This window comes from Leguminivora glycinivorella, chromosome 2, assembly GCF_023078275.1.
Source record: "Leguminivora glycinivorella isolate SPB_JAAS2020 chromosome 2, LegGlyc_1.1, whole genome shotgun sequence".
Classification (NCBI taxonomy): Eukaryota; Metazoa; Arthropoda; class Insecta; order Lepidoptera; family Tortricidae; genus Leguminivora; species Leguminivora glycinivorella.
The window spans coordinates 6,115,363-6,129,369 of record NC_062972.1 but is presented as its reverse complement, the minus strand read 5'-3'; the positions used below and the strand labels follow the sequence as shown (position 1 = coordinate 6,129,369).

Sequence of the window (14,007 nt, the reverse complement as noted above, 5' to 3'; positions counted from 1 at the left end):
CTAATAATCCTATAAATTTCGTTTTCGTCCACTGGTTTTAGGAAAATAGTGCTAGGATTTGCATCAATTAAGACAGATCTACAAGACTGGTTGTTTTTTGGAGATTCAAGTGCTATTTGGGAACCTATGAACTGATCGTTAAAAATATTACATATTTGTAGAGGGTTTGAGTAAATATTATTGTTGTGTCGGATGATATCAATATTGTTATCCATACAGTTGTTATTTACGGTAGACGAAATGACGTTCCAAGTAGCTTTGCACTTATTCTTACTATTCTGTAGGTATTTAGAGTTTTGAATTTTTTGTGCAGTTAATATACATATTTTCAGTACTTTACAGTATTTATTGTATTTATTTCTGTTGGATTGTTTATTTAATTTATTTCTGATATAGTTAAAGTACAGGGTCCTTTTTCTAACACATGATTTTATTAAACCCTTGGTACGCCAACTCATTCTGTTCATCCTATTATTTATTTTTACTTTTATAGTCGGGAAACATAAATCATAAAATAGACATATAAGATCATAGAATTGCTGGAATGCCTCCTTTGAGTCGTTTGAACTTGTGACCTCAGAAAAGGAAAGAGCCGAAATACATTTATAAAATGTTCGTATATTGTGCAAGCTGTAATCACGCTTATACTCGAACCAAGTAGTGTAGGTCTTTTGCCGTTTAACAGTTCGCAGTGTTATTGACTGAGCAGTTTCATGGTCAGAAAGTCCAAGATGATGAATGTTCACAGATACACTCTTTATATTACTTGCAATTTGATCAATGCAAGAATTATGCCTAGTTGGAAGTTTAACATGAGCATCAAATCCATAATTATTTAGAAGTGCCAACAAATTGCTTGCAGCGTTGTTGGATTTTAAAATATCAACATTCCAATCACCACAAATTATTATCTTTTTATTTTTAAAATTAGTAATTAAGTATTCAAGGAGTATTTCAAGCTTTCGGAGAAAAATACCAACGTTCGTCTTTTTTTGGTCTGGTATTCTATAAATGTTTATAATAATAAGGCCCAGACTAATCAGCTCTATACCACATGACTCGAAGAAATATGTAGTGGCTAGTTTAGAAACAAATTGAAGGGGCTTGAATTCCAAGTGTTTCTTTATTAGAATACACGAACCTCCCCTGCTTTTCTCGCGGCAAAATGTAGCAGCCAATTTGAAATTAGAGAGTTTTATATTCTTCTCGGAACCAGTTTTAACAAAAGTTTCACTAAAACAAATTATATCAAAAAATTGTCCCTTATTGCTTAACTCTTTAAGAAAGGTTCTATAATATTTTTCGCTAGGATCAATATTTTAGTTGGGAAGTATTTTTAAATAGATTTCATGGGCCGTTTTTTGTAAATACCTCGTAAACGGTGGCCTACAGCTAAATAAAATGTTCACGAGAAAAAAATCTACATAAGATTTCCTACAAGAAAGGTTCTATACGTTTTTTCGCTAGAATCAATATTTTAGTTGGAAAGTATTTTGAAATGGGCCGCTTTTTATTGATAACTCAAAAACGGTGGCGCACAGCAAAAAATAATGGTATACAGAATTAATCGTCATAATATTTCCTACAAGAAAGGTTCTATAAGATTTTTCGATAGGATGAATATTTTAGTTGGAAAATATTTTTAAATAGATTTCATGGGCCGTTTTTTGTAAATACCTCGTAAACGGTGGCCCACAGCTAATTAAAATGTTCACAAGAATAAAATCTACATAAAATTTCCTATAAGAAAGGTTCTATACGTTTTTTCGCTAGTATCAATATTTTAGTTGGAAAATATTTTTAAATAGATTTCATGGGCCGTTTTTTGTAAATACCTCGTAAACGGTGGCCCACAGCTAATTAAAATGTTCACAAAATAAAATCTACATAAAATTTCCTATAAGAAAGGTTCTATACGTTTTTTCGCTAGTATCAATATTTTAGTTGGAAAGTATTTTGAAATAGATTACATGGGCCGCTTTTTGTTAATAACATCAAAAACGGTGCTCCATTACCAGAAATAATATTAAACAGAAATAATCTATATAATATTTGCTACAAGAAACGTTATGTAAGATTTTTCGTTAGGATCAATATTCTAGTAGGACAGTATTTTAAATAGATTACACGAGCCGTTTTTTGCAAATAACTCGAAAACGGTGGTCCACAGCTAAATCAATCTTCAACGGGAATAACAAACATAAAATTTGCTACAATAAAAGTTTTGTACGTTTTTTCGCTAGGATCAATAATATTTAAATAGATTTATTTATTTTATTTATTTACACAAAGAAAATTACACGGTATGACAGTATACAAAACTAAAGCACCGTGAATTTTAAATAAACATTACAACAAGTAGCACAAAATTAAATATTAAATAAACAGCAAAATCAAAACATTACATACCATAACATAACTAATAAATAACAGATGAAGGCCTAGCATCCAATCCCACACAAAACCTCATGCATTCGTCACGTATAAACGCTCGCAAGAATATCAACATTAGGTACCACGTCTAAAAACTCATTCACTATTTGCAGTGCACGAACTAGCGGTCACTTGCGGCAAAACACGGTTCGAGCGGCCGGCACCGCCAGTAGGGGGTGCCTACATTCACGAAAAGCATATTTCGTCACAGAGGGAACAAATAGACGGACCAGCTGGGATACTAAAACCGGGCAATCTGACTCCCCCTTCAAAATACCACATGCAACAGACATCAGCACGACATTACGCCTAACTTCTAACGAGAAGAAACCCAACGTCCCCAAAAGGAATTTTGTTGGGTACAAGAATCGGTAATACCCGTACATTTTTTTATAAAAGAAACGCAAAAATATTTTTTGGACCTTTTCGAGCAGCAGGATGTAGAGCGCTTCATGGGGATTCCAAACGGCTGAGGCTGTCTCAAGCTTACTTCTCACGAGGGCAGTATAAAGAAGCTTTATGTCCCTGGGATTGTCAAATTCTTTGGCGTTGCGGACAACAAACCCAAGCCTGCGGTAACAGTCTGCAGCAAGCATTGTCATGTGCTCATGAAAGTTAAGGTGGGAATCTAAAACAACCCTCAAGTCCCGTATCGATGTGACACGGGCGATGGGTTTCCACCCCAGGAGATACTGCCTACACAGGGGACTACGCGCTTTACAAAAATTAATAACCGCACAGTTGTCAACATTGAACTGAAGTTTCAGAAGTTTGTTTACAAGACTCAATTCATAAACCCGATCAATATCACTTTGTAAAGATTGTAAGTCAGAATCTTCCTGGACCCTGTAAATTAGTTTCAGGTCGTCAGCATAGAGTAGGCATTGCGCATGCTTAGGCACAAGGCCAGATCATTGACCATAACACCAAAGAGCAGAGGACCCAGAATAGAGCCCTGACTGACCCCGGAACGGGTGGGGTAGGCACTCGACACAAAGCATCCGTGCTGCACATATTGCCGTCTATCACGTAGATAACTAGCAAAAAGGCAAAGCAGTTTAGGCGAGAAACCAATGCTGCATAATTTGCTTAAGAGTACGTCGTTATCTACGCGATCAAAGGCTTTTTTGAAATCAAAGTACAGCACGTCCACCTGCATCCCTCTATCTAAGTAGCGCGAAACGGAATCAACCAAGGTTAAGAGGCCTTATTCCTAGAGCGGTTTTTGCAAAATGTAACATTTTTTCATTCAAAACTATAAAGAAACTATACTTAAGTGATTATTAAAAAAAACCGGCCAAGAGCGTGTCGGGCCACGCTCAGTGTAGGGTTCCGTAGTTTTTCGTATTTTTCTCAAAAACTACTGAACCTATCAAGTTCAAAACAATTTTCCTAGAAAGTCTTTATAAAGTTCTACTTTTGTGATTTTTTTCATATTTTTTAAACATATGGTTCAAAAGTTAGAGGGGGGGACGCACTTTTTTTTCCTTTAGGAGCGATTATTTCCGAAAATATTAATATTATCAAAAAACCGGCCAAGTGCGAGTCGGACTCGCGCACCGAGGGTTCCGTACAAACCTGCAAGGTTTACAAAGTTCGTTCATTACGACAATCGAGTCATAACTATGGTATGTTGCCATTGTTGTTGTGGACTAAGTTTATATTTATTAAAAAATATATATTTTGTAATGTAACTAAAAATTTAAGGTTTTCGGAATTTTTCCTTTATGTGTGCTATAAAACGTTGCTTCATGCCAAATTTCAAGATTCTAGGTCGACTGGAAGTACCCTTTAGGTTTTGATTCCCTTGCGAGTACTTGCGAGTTTCAAAATATGCAGCTTAAATTGCTGTTTCTTTTGATTGCGTTGACATAGAAGTTTGATTTTGTTACAGCTTAAAGGTATTATAGACCTGAGTATTTGGTATGAATTTCAATTTAATACCTCTACGCGTTTATGAGGAAATGGGTAGTAAGGTTAAAATTATTAAAAAAAAATATATTATGTGATGTAACTAAAAATTTATGGTTTTCGTAATTTTTCCTTTATTTATGCTATAAGACGTTGCTTCGTACCAAATTTCACGATTCTGAGTTCACGGGAAGCACCCTGTAGGTTTTGATTCCCTTGCAAGTGTCGAAAATTTGCGGCATAAACGGCTGTATCTTTTGATTGCGTTGGCTTAGAAGTTTGATTTTTTCACAGCTTCAAGGGACAGTAGACCTGAGTAATTGATATAAATTTCAGCTTCATACCTCCACGCGTTCCTGAGAAAAAGGGTCTTGACAGACGGACGGACGGACGGACAGACGGACAACAAAGTGATCCTATAAGGGTTCCGTTTTTTCCTTTTGAGGTACGGAACCCTAAAAACGATCTTAGTAAACCCTTATTCATTTTTAAATACCTATCCAACGATATATCACACGTTGGGGTTGGAATGAAAAAAATATCAGCCCCCACTTTATATGTAGGGGGGGTACCCTAATAAAACATTTTTTTCCATTTTTTATTTTTGCACTTTGTTAGCGTGATTGATATACATATTGGTACCAAATTTCAGCTTTCTAGTGCTAACGGTTACTGAGATTATCCGCGGACGGACGGGCGGACGGACGGACGGACGGACGGACGGACAGACAGACATGGCGAAACTATAAGGGTTCCTAGTTGACTACGGAACCCTAAAAACTGATAATGTTCCTAAAAGAACATATCTTAAGCTAGTTAATCATAATATAATATTTTAAAATATGTCTTTTTATACTTAAAAGAAATCAGTTTTTTCGGTACACGTTTTCAAATTTCGTAGTGGGATCACTCGTTTAGAATCGTGATTGTGCTGTTAAATATGTTATTTGTGGTAATAAATGATCACAATCCTATTTGTTATATCCAGCATGGGAAGCATGGTCGCGCGATAGACGATAAAATCTATCGCGCGACCATGCTCCCCGTGCTGTACGAGGTAATCATAGTTTGACATTTTAAGATTTATTTGAAATGGTGGATAAATAACCTTCCGTATCTTCCCCATTTTTTCGATAAAAAGAGGTTTACATTATGTATTTTTCCTGCGATTCCTGCATTTATTGTAACTCTTAAATAATATTATCCTAAACAAGAACTTCTTGTTGACATATAAGAAAAAAAATACACATATAGGACATACCTTTCTGTCGACAGTCATTTTTTTAAAACACCTGAAATTCGAATAAAATACACTGTGTTGATACGGGCCCGCTCACTCCGCTCAGTCTGCGCCGAGCGCTCGTAGACAACGGACTTGCGTTCGATCGTCCGGCGCTCCTTGCTTTCGTAAGTAGCTAGATAGTTCCGAGAAATGCTGTATACTGCGACTTAACAAATCTTGATCCCGTGGGTGGCAAACAGGCATACAGTCTTATATATAGCTGCAACCCCACTGATTTCTAACCTCTCCCTATATCTGGAGAACGGCTAAACCGATTTCGACGGTCGAAGTGTCTTTGTATAGAGGGAGCGGGGAGACGTGTGTAAAAAATATGGAATCTGGTCTGCGACTCTTGGGTCAAAAAATGTTGGACGGCCTGGCTAAACGGGGGGAGATATTGGGGGGGTGCTCGACCAAATGTCATAGAAGACCCTGGGCAGTTTTTGAGGCCGCCATTTTTTTTTCAAAATGGCCGACTTTTTTTTTGTAGATTTTTCAAGTTTATCCTAGAGTGCTCAAATTTTGGTCATAGAATCTCTCTAGGGTCTAGATTAGAATGATATAAAAAATTTTTGAAAAATGCTACAAATGTGAAAAAAATTTCCACTTTTTGTATGGCAACTTTTAAACCGTAAGAGATAGCCGGGGGGTGCTCGATCAAATGTCATACAGGAGCCCGAGTAGAAAAAAGTTGCATCAAAAAATTCAAAATGGCCGACTTTTTTTTTTTCAAGTTGGTCCGAGCGCGCTGAAATTTTGCATGCGGCTGTATGGGCCCCTAGAATACAAATGTCAAAAAAATTTTTTCGAAAATCCAAGATGGCCGCCGTTATGGCAAAATAAATTTTTCAAGTATTTTCGCGAACCCGAAGGGCGAGCTTCAGGGTGGGAGGCCGAAGGCCGACCGCGGAGGGCCGCAGGAACGGAGCTCACCTTTAGGCTCCCACCCGGGCCAAATCCAAGTAATTTCACTGCGGGCATAAAGTGCTCCCATACAATTTCCTTACAAAAGTGTCTTAAACAAGCGTAACCGGCGGGCCGAAGGCCCGACGGTGGAGCTTCGGAGCCGAGCGAAGGCCGAAGGCCGAGCTCCGCGTAGGGCCTAAGGCCCGGAGCGTCCCTGATCGACTCGCCGGCGGTCCGGGAAGTTGGAAAAATACTTTCCAACTAAAATATTGATCCTAGCGAAAAATATTATAGAATCTTTCTTGTAGGAAATATTATGAAGATTAATTCTGTGAAACATTAGTTTTGGTTGTGAGCCACCGATTTCGAGTTATTAACAAAAACGGCCCATGAAATCTATTCAAAAATACTTTCCAACTAAAATATTGATTCTAGCGAAAAATGTTATAGAACCTTTCTTGTAGGAAATATTATGTAGATTAATTCTGTATAACATTATTTTTGGCTATGAGCCACCGATTTCGAGTTATTAACAAAAAACGGCCCATGAAATCTATTTAAAAATACTTTCCAACTAAAATATTGATCCTAGCGAAAAATCTTATAGAACCTTTTTTGTAGAAAATATTATGTATATTAATTCTGTCTAACATTATTTTTGGCTGTGAGCCACCGTTTTTGAGTTATCAACAAAAAACGGCTCAAATATCTATTTAAAAATACTTTCCAACTAAAAAATTGATCCTAGCGAAAAAAGTTATATAACCTTTCTTATAGGAAATTTTATGTAGATATTTTCTGTTTAACATATTTTTTTGCTGTGGGCCACCGTTTACGAGGTATTAACGAAAAACGGAGCATGTAATCGATTAAAAAAAACTTTCTTACTAAATTATCCATGTATATATTGATCCTATCGAAAAAACGTACATAACCTTTCTTGTAGGAAATTTTATGTAGATATTTTCTGTTTAACATATTTTTTTGCTGTGGGCCACCGTTTACGAGTTATTTACGAAAAACTAAAAAATTGACTTTCAAGATCGAATAGCAGGGTACGGACCCCACCTCATGTCATGGCATTATTTTTCCATGGCTATTTAGACCCTCATCTTTCACTGGTAAAAATGACAGACTGCCTCAAGAACCTTTTTTGGAATTTTTTTTTTTACCACTTTGTACCGTTCTGGCACGGTGAAGGACCCGGCCAAATGATCTGGCATAAATACTATGCGACTTCTGAGGAACTCTATTTTCACTTTTTAATAATTCCAGGTTGCCTCAAACACCTTTTTTGGGCCTCAAAAAATTAAATCTTTAAAAATTCATAGCTTGATAAAGCCCCGCTCCCCAGCTGCCAGACTTGCAGACCTGATGTTGGCTATGATCAGAGAAGCATCTGAGCACCTTTCCAGGTTGCCTCAAGGACCTACTCCAAAATCCTGCCAGCTCTCCGTCTATATACTCGTGCTGGTATATGCACTTGAAATGTGAAAGTGAAAATGCTAGAATGACATGTAAACCACGAAGTTGTATAGTCATATTGTTCATTGGTATTGGTGACCACCATCTGGCTCCATCATCAGACCCTGAGCACCACCTTGAAGTAATTAGAATTGTATTTGTCTTATTTTATCATCATATTAATATAATTATACTTTACTCTAATACTTATCATATAACAAAAGCAAATATTTGGGATGGGATCTACTTTTATAATTATTACTTTAATTTTTTAAATAAATTTTAACATAATTGATATTATTTCGCGCTATATTCTCGTATTTTCGTACAAAATAATGTTTATTAGAAACTAAAAGTTTATATCGAGATAGTAGATTGTGGTTGTTATCAAAATTCCATAGAAAGGATCAAGATTGTTTTGTCCATTATTGTAGTGCGAGCGAGTGATAAGACGTGCTAGAAAGGGTCGGCATATTGGGCTCGCGCGGCGGGTAAAATACCTAATTTCGCCCGACGCCGAAATGTTATAACGCTCTTAATATATACAGTTATTAATTCTGTATCTCTACTCGCATTGATGCTGCGATTCTAAAATATTTAATATCCATATATTATGAATATTCAATAAATCATACAATGACATTTGTGATGTGACATGGATGTCAGATGTCACATCTGTTGGCACAATGATTGCGTTTTGTTGAACGTATTTGAGCTCAACATATAGGTTTATTATCACTAAGTATATTATATTAATGAACAACGAAACGGATGTGACATTTTCCTAGTCCACCAACGTCATCTAGTCATTTTATTTGGCAATAATTAGACAACATGCGAACGAACTTAAAAAATTGTGTTTTGAGCCAATATTTTGATATTAAAATAAAGTTTTTTGATAGTTATTCATAGTATAATATAAAAACAAGTAAAAATATGTGTGAAAATATGTTTTTTTCCACTCCCGGGTTACGAAAAACCGCCATCTAGTTTTAAAGCAAAAACTAAGCTTTTTTCAGGGGTACGCTTTTTTGTATGGGCTATATCAGTCTAGTATTAAATGGTCCTTGCTTTCGTCGTTATAAATCATTGTAATTTGACTTAGTGCGCAAAGTTGTACTTTTTATGTGCCTACTGGCTTTTGCCCGTGGCTTTCCTCGCGTTCAATTAGAACCCCCCCCCCCCCCATTTTAGGGAAGTGGGGGTTAGAAAAAGACAAAAATTAGCCTATGTCACTTCTACATCCCTTCGACTATCTCCACTTAAAAAATCACGTCAATTCGTCGCTTCGTTTTCAACAGACACACACACTTTCCCATTTATAATAATTAATAAGTATGGATGTTGCAACAAAGGATGCGTTCGAAGAGGAAATTTGTTTTTGAATCATGTCTAATTTTTTTTCTACGTTTTTGTTCTTTAATCGGAAGTAAATGTTATCTTTTTATATCTAAAACGACTTGTATTATTCCAGCGTCCAGAGATCCGAAACCCGTACACACAAGTCCTATGCATCGTGCCCTCACAGAACGGGCGACACGTAGCCCTCTTCACAGACTCCGGATTCCTATGGATCGGGTCTTCCGACTTCAAGAGCAAGTACGCGGAGATCGACACCGGCTGTATCAAGCAACCTAAAGAGCTCGTCTGGTAAATACTTTAATAATTAAAGCACTAAATAACAGTGACTCTATACGCGTATCTGTACATACTCGTAGTGGATTCTCAGAACGGGTGACACGTGATCCTCTTCACAAATTCCGGGTTCTAGTGGATGGGCTATTCCGACTTCAATAACAAATACGCGGAGATCGATACCGGCTGTATCAAGCAACCTCAGGAGCTCGTCTGGTAAATACTTGGTTCAATAATTAAAGCACTAAATAACAGTGACTCCATACGCGTATCTGTGCATACTCGTAGTTGATTCGCAGAACGGGCGATAGGTGACCCTCTTCACAAATTCCGGGTTCTAGTGGATGGGCTATTCCGACTTCAAGAACAAATACGCGGAGATCGATACCGGCTGTATCAAGCAACCTCAGGATCTTGTCTAGTTAGGGTTCCGTACCAAAAAGGTACAACAGGAACCCTTATGGTGCGACTCTGTCCGTCTGTCTGTCCGTCTGTCACATTCCTAAATATCTCGAGAACTACTAATGCTATCAACTTGAAATTTGGAATAGTTGTGAACATTGTAAACCTCTACAAATAGAAAGTATAATTTTTTTAAATATATTAATTTTAATTGTAGAAAATGGCCAAAATGAAAGGGGGGCAAACTGTAAATTTCAAGTTACTAGGTCAAGTGGGGTATCGTTGGAAAGAGCTCAAATTGAACGTAAATAAGCTATTTTTTATAATTTTTTTGTTGTGGAAAAAAAAAGAATTTTGAAGGAAAATGTAAAAAAAAATACCGTTCCCCCCTTATCTCCGAAGTTTACCAACGAAAAATTATGAAAATTTTAGTAAACATTGGTTTTATGCTATATATTACAGGAAAAATATAATCGTGTTTGTATTTTGAATACTTTTTTTTTAATCCACAAAAAACTTTTCAGATTTTTACTTTCAATTTACCCACCCTTGCGGATGTATATCGTACTTCAAATTAATACGAGATGTTACGTAAACCATCTTCTGTCCAATAAAGTAAAAATTGTTTAAATCGGTTAACATTATAAAGAATTATCCCTGAAAAACCAGGTCGCGCAAATTAGTTCGCAAATTGACCGGGAGATGGCGCTATACACTATAGTACTCATTAATGCCTATACTTTTGTCTTCTAGTCAAGTCATTAGAGTTATATGAAAATATGAGATTATTTTTACTAGGTAGTTTGAAAGAAAGTTTGTACGGAACCCTCGGTGGGCGAGTCCGACTCGCACTTGGCCGGTTTTTTTTTCTTTAATTATAAGATCGTTCAGTGACAGACAACTCTTGTATATGTGAAACTAGCTTATGCCCGCGGCTTCGCTCGCACTAAATTCGAAAATTAGCCCATGTCACTCTCCCTTCAAGTATATCCACTTAAAAAATCACGTCAATTCGTCGCTCTTTTTTGTATTGAGAGACGGACAAACAAACAGACACACACACTTTCCCATTTATAATATTAGTATGGATACATACTTACAACGTGGTGCGTTTGCAGTAAAAACATATAAATTAATTCAGTAAACGCAATGAATTCATCATTCACTCTATTATTAATATGTGTACCGGCTCTTTATTGGGGTTGCACAGAAAAGCAGAAAGTTAATTTATAACATTCAGTTCAATTTATCATTGTTTTTGTTCATTAGGTGCGGGTCCCAAGCCGTGATAGCGCACTGGGACGACGTGCTCTGCATCTTCGGCTCGAAAGGCCAGAAGACCGAGTTCCCGTACGACGGGCCGTTCCATGTCATTCCCGAGATGGACTGCGCTCGAGTTGTGTCGCAGTACACTCACGAGCTCATTGAGAAAGTGCCAGTTGTTATTGAGAAGATATTCAGGATTGACAGCACGGCGCCTGGGTCATATTTAGTTGAAGCGTCTAAACAGTTTCAGGTGAGGATAGTTTATAAGAAGGCAAGGCGAAGGCAATGAAACAAGAGGTTTCTCTGCGATGAAACAATGAAACAAGGCCAATTCTGGGCAATGAAACAAGGCCTTTCCACGTCATTCCCGAGATGGACTGCGCTCGAGTCGTGTCGCAGTACACACAGGAACAAATTGAGAAAGTGCCGTTTGTTATTGAGAACATATTTAGGATAGACAGGACTGCGTCTGGGTCATATTTAGTAGTAATAGTAGTAAACACTTTGGATAGTAGTAAACACCCAACAACCTGGATGGCAGTTGTCAGAAAAGACATGAAGAATGGAAACTTAAGACCAGAGACGACCCAGGACCGAACGGCCTGGCGACGCATGATTAGAAGGGCCGACCCCAAGTAAATGGGAAGGAGCCAGGCAGAAGAAGAAGAAGAGTAGTAAACACTTTATTGTACAGAACAAATTACATGTACAGAGAATAATTATAACGGTTATGTTTAGTTGAGGCATCGAAGCAATTCCAGGTGAGATCGAATCATAAAAGACGGTCTCACTACGTCAGGCCTTTCTATGTTATACTAGAGATGGACTGCTGCTTGTAGTCTCACAATACACACATGAAGACGCTGAAAAAGTGCGCGTTGTTATTGAGAAAATACTTATGTTTCTTCTTATATTTTTCTGATATAAATACTATTTACCAACTTAAACCTATGTTATTGTCACAGAAACGCAGCCACCGAGCCGACGAATACATCCGCCTAGTAAAACCCGACCTCGCAAAAGCGGTGCAGGACTGCATCGACGCCGCTGCCTTCGAGTTCGAGCCCGATGTGCAGAAGATGCTGATACGCGCTGCTCAGTTTGGCAAGGTAAATAATACTCATCATCATCATCATTATATCAGCCCTTCATCGCCCACTGCTGAGCATAGGCCTCTCTTCTAGTACGCCACTTCTCCCGGTCCTGCGCTAATCTCATCAGTTGTGACGCGCAGTTTTTCGGATGTCGTCGACCCAACGAGCCAACCACCATTCCGTTAACATTTTGGTCCACCTGCCGTCACTCTGCCAAGCAATATGTAAATAATACTATGAGCTGACGACCTCGCGGTAATCTTAGAAAACATAAAATGCCGTTCGTTGAATCATTGTCATTACCACATTTGCCAGAGTATGTTCTTAAGTGGCGTATACGTTATTGGCACTTTAATCTTTTATATCAATTTCCACATTCTGAACCAATTCTATGGATCAAGAAAAAATCCACGAGCATCGGTTGATAAGTGCGACTTCAGTGAGTGCGAGTGGAGATCAACCCGACATACGAAGAAAGATTGCTAGAAGATAGTACCTGCCATCGTCACAGTCGCTTACAAGAAGAGCAACAGCTCTCTGTTGCAGCAGAGCTAATGTAGCAGTTTTGACCTTGGCTAGGTAAGGTAGCCAGATCTATTTAGCTATTAAAGGCTTAGATAAACTGATTCCCTTGTGTGCGTAGCACAACTTGCGCTATCGCGTGTGGGTCCATACCTGAAGATGCGCTGAGAAGTATGTGCAAGAAGTACTCGCACGTAAAAACGCAAGCTGTGCTATAAATTGGTAGGAATATTCTTATCTTTTTCTAGTAAAACGCTACATGGTATAAACTGTTTTGTTTAAAGGGTTTCATCGTCGACCAGCAGCTGACAGACCACTACGTGCGCACGTGCCGCTGGCTACGCGTGCTCAACGCCATCCGAGACCCCAAGGTCGCCATCCCGCTCACCTTCTACCAGTATCCTTTTATGAATGCCTGGTATCACACTGGAGCGTCACTGTATGAAAAAAAATACTTTAATTTAAGTCGGAAAAGGTACCGATAAAAAGTTGTCGTTTTTGTTGTAGATTATATTACGTTTATGGAAAAGCCAAAAGATAGTGATCATGTAGATTTTAAAAAGAAAATGTGATTCTTTCCTGAATCGTTGTAAAACTCCGATTTTGTCAGAAGTTTGGGTTATGTAGGTAGTACGAGTACAGCAATTTCACGCAAAATAAGGATATTGCTTCTACTGTAAAATATGCCTTTTTATACTTTTACATGCCAAAGTAACAATTTTATTGATTACAAATAATGCACATTTTGACCTATGTTTTAATGTTTATGGTAGTATAAAATGTACGTTCAGCGTAAGCCAACTCTGGCACTGATCCAAGTTCGTCCGACGTGAGACCACGTGCAATCAACACAGTTAATGGTGTTTCCTAACGCTCTATTTACTTACGTCTTTGACTCGGTTAAATGTCTATTTATAAAACTGTCTATTTTTATAACACGGTGATTCACACTAGGAGGCAATCTAATAAGAAGTTTCGATAAAATGGAAATATGCATGCTATGACAAATAATTCGACTATATTTTAATCATAATTTATCGTTCCAATATAAGAAAGGATATTTATAAACTTGACGGGTTTCAATTAGTTATG

General features: G+C 37.7%; 1 protein-coding gene across 1 annotated transcript in view; it reads left to right on the top strand.

The window, feature by feature from the left end:
- Positions 1-14,007, top strand: part of LOC125237818 (vacuolar protein sorting-associated protein 16 homolog) — a 50,765-nt gene that overhangs the window by 20,864 nt on the left and 15,894 nt on the right. Inside the window, exons 6-9 of the mRNA XM_048145017.1 lie at positions 9,471-9,646; positions 11,303-11,549; positions 12,265-12,408; positions 13,200-13,312. Of these exons, the coding sequence (XP_048000974.1) occupies positions 9,471-9,646; positions 11,303-11,549; positions 12,265-12,408; positions 13,200-13,312 (680 nt within the window). The remainder of the gene's footprint in view (positions 1-9,470; positions 9,647-11,302; positions 11,550-12,264; positions 12,409-13,199; positions 13,313-14,007) is intronic.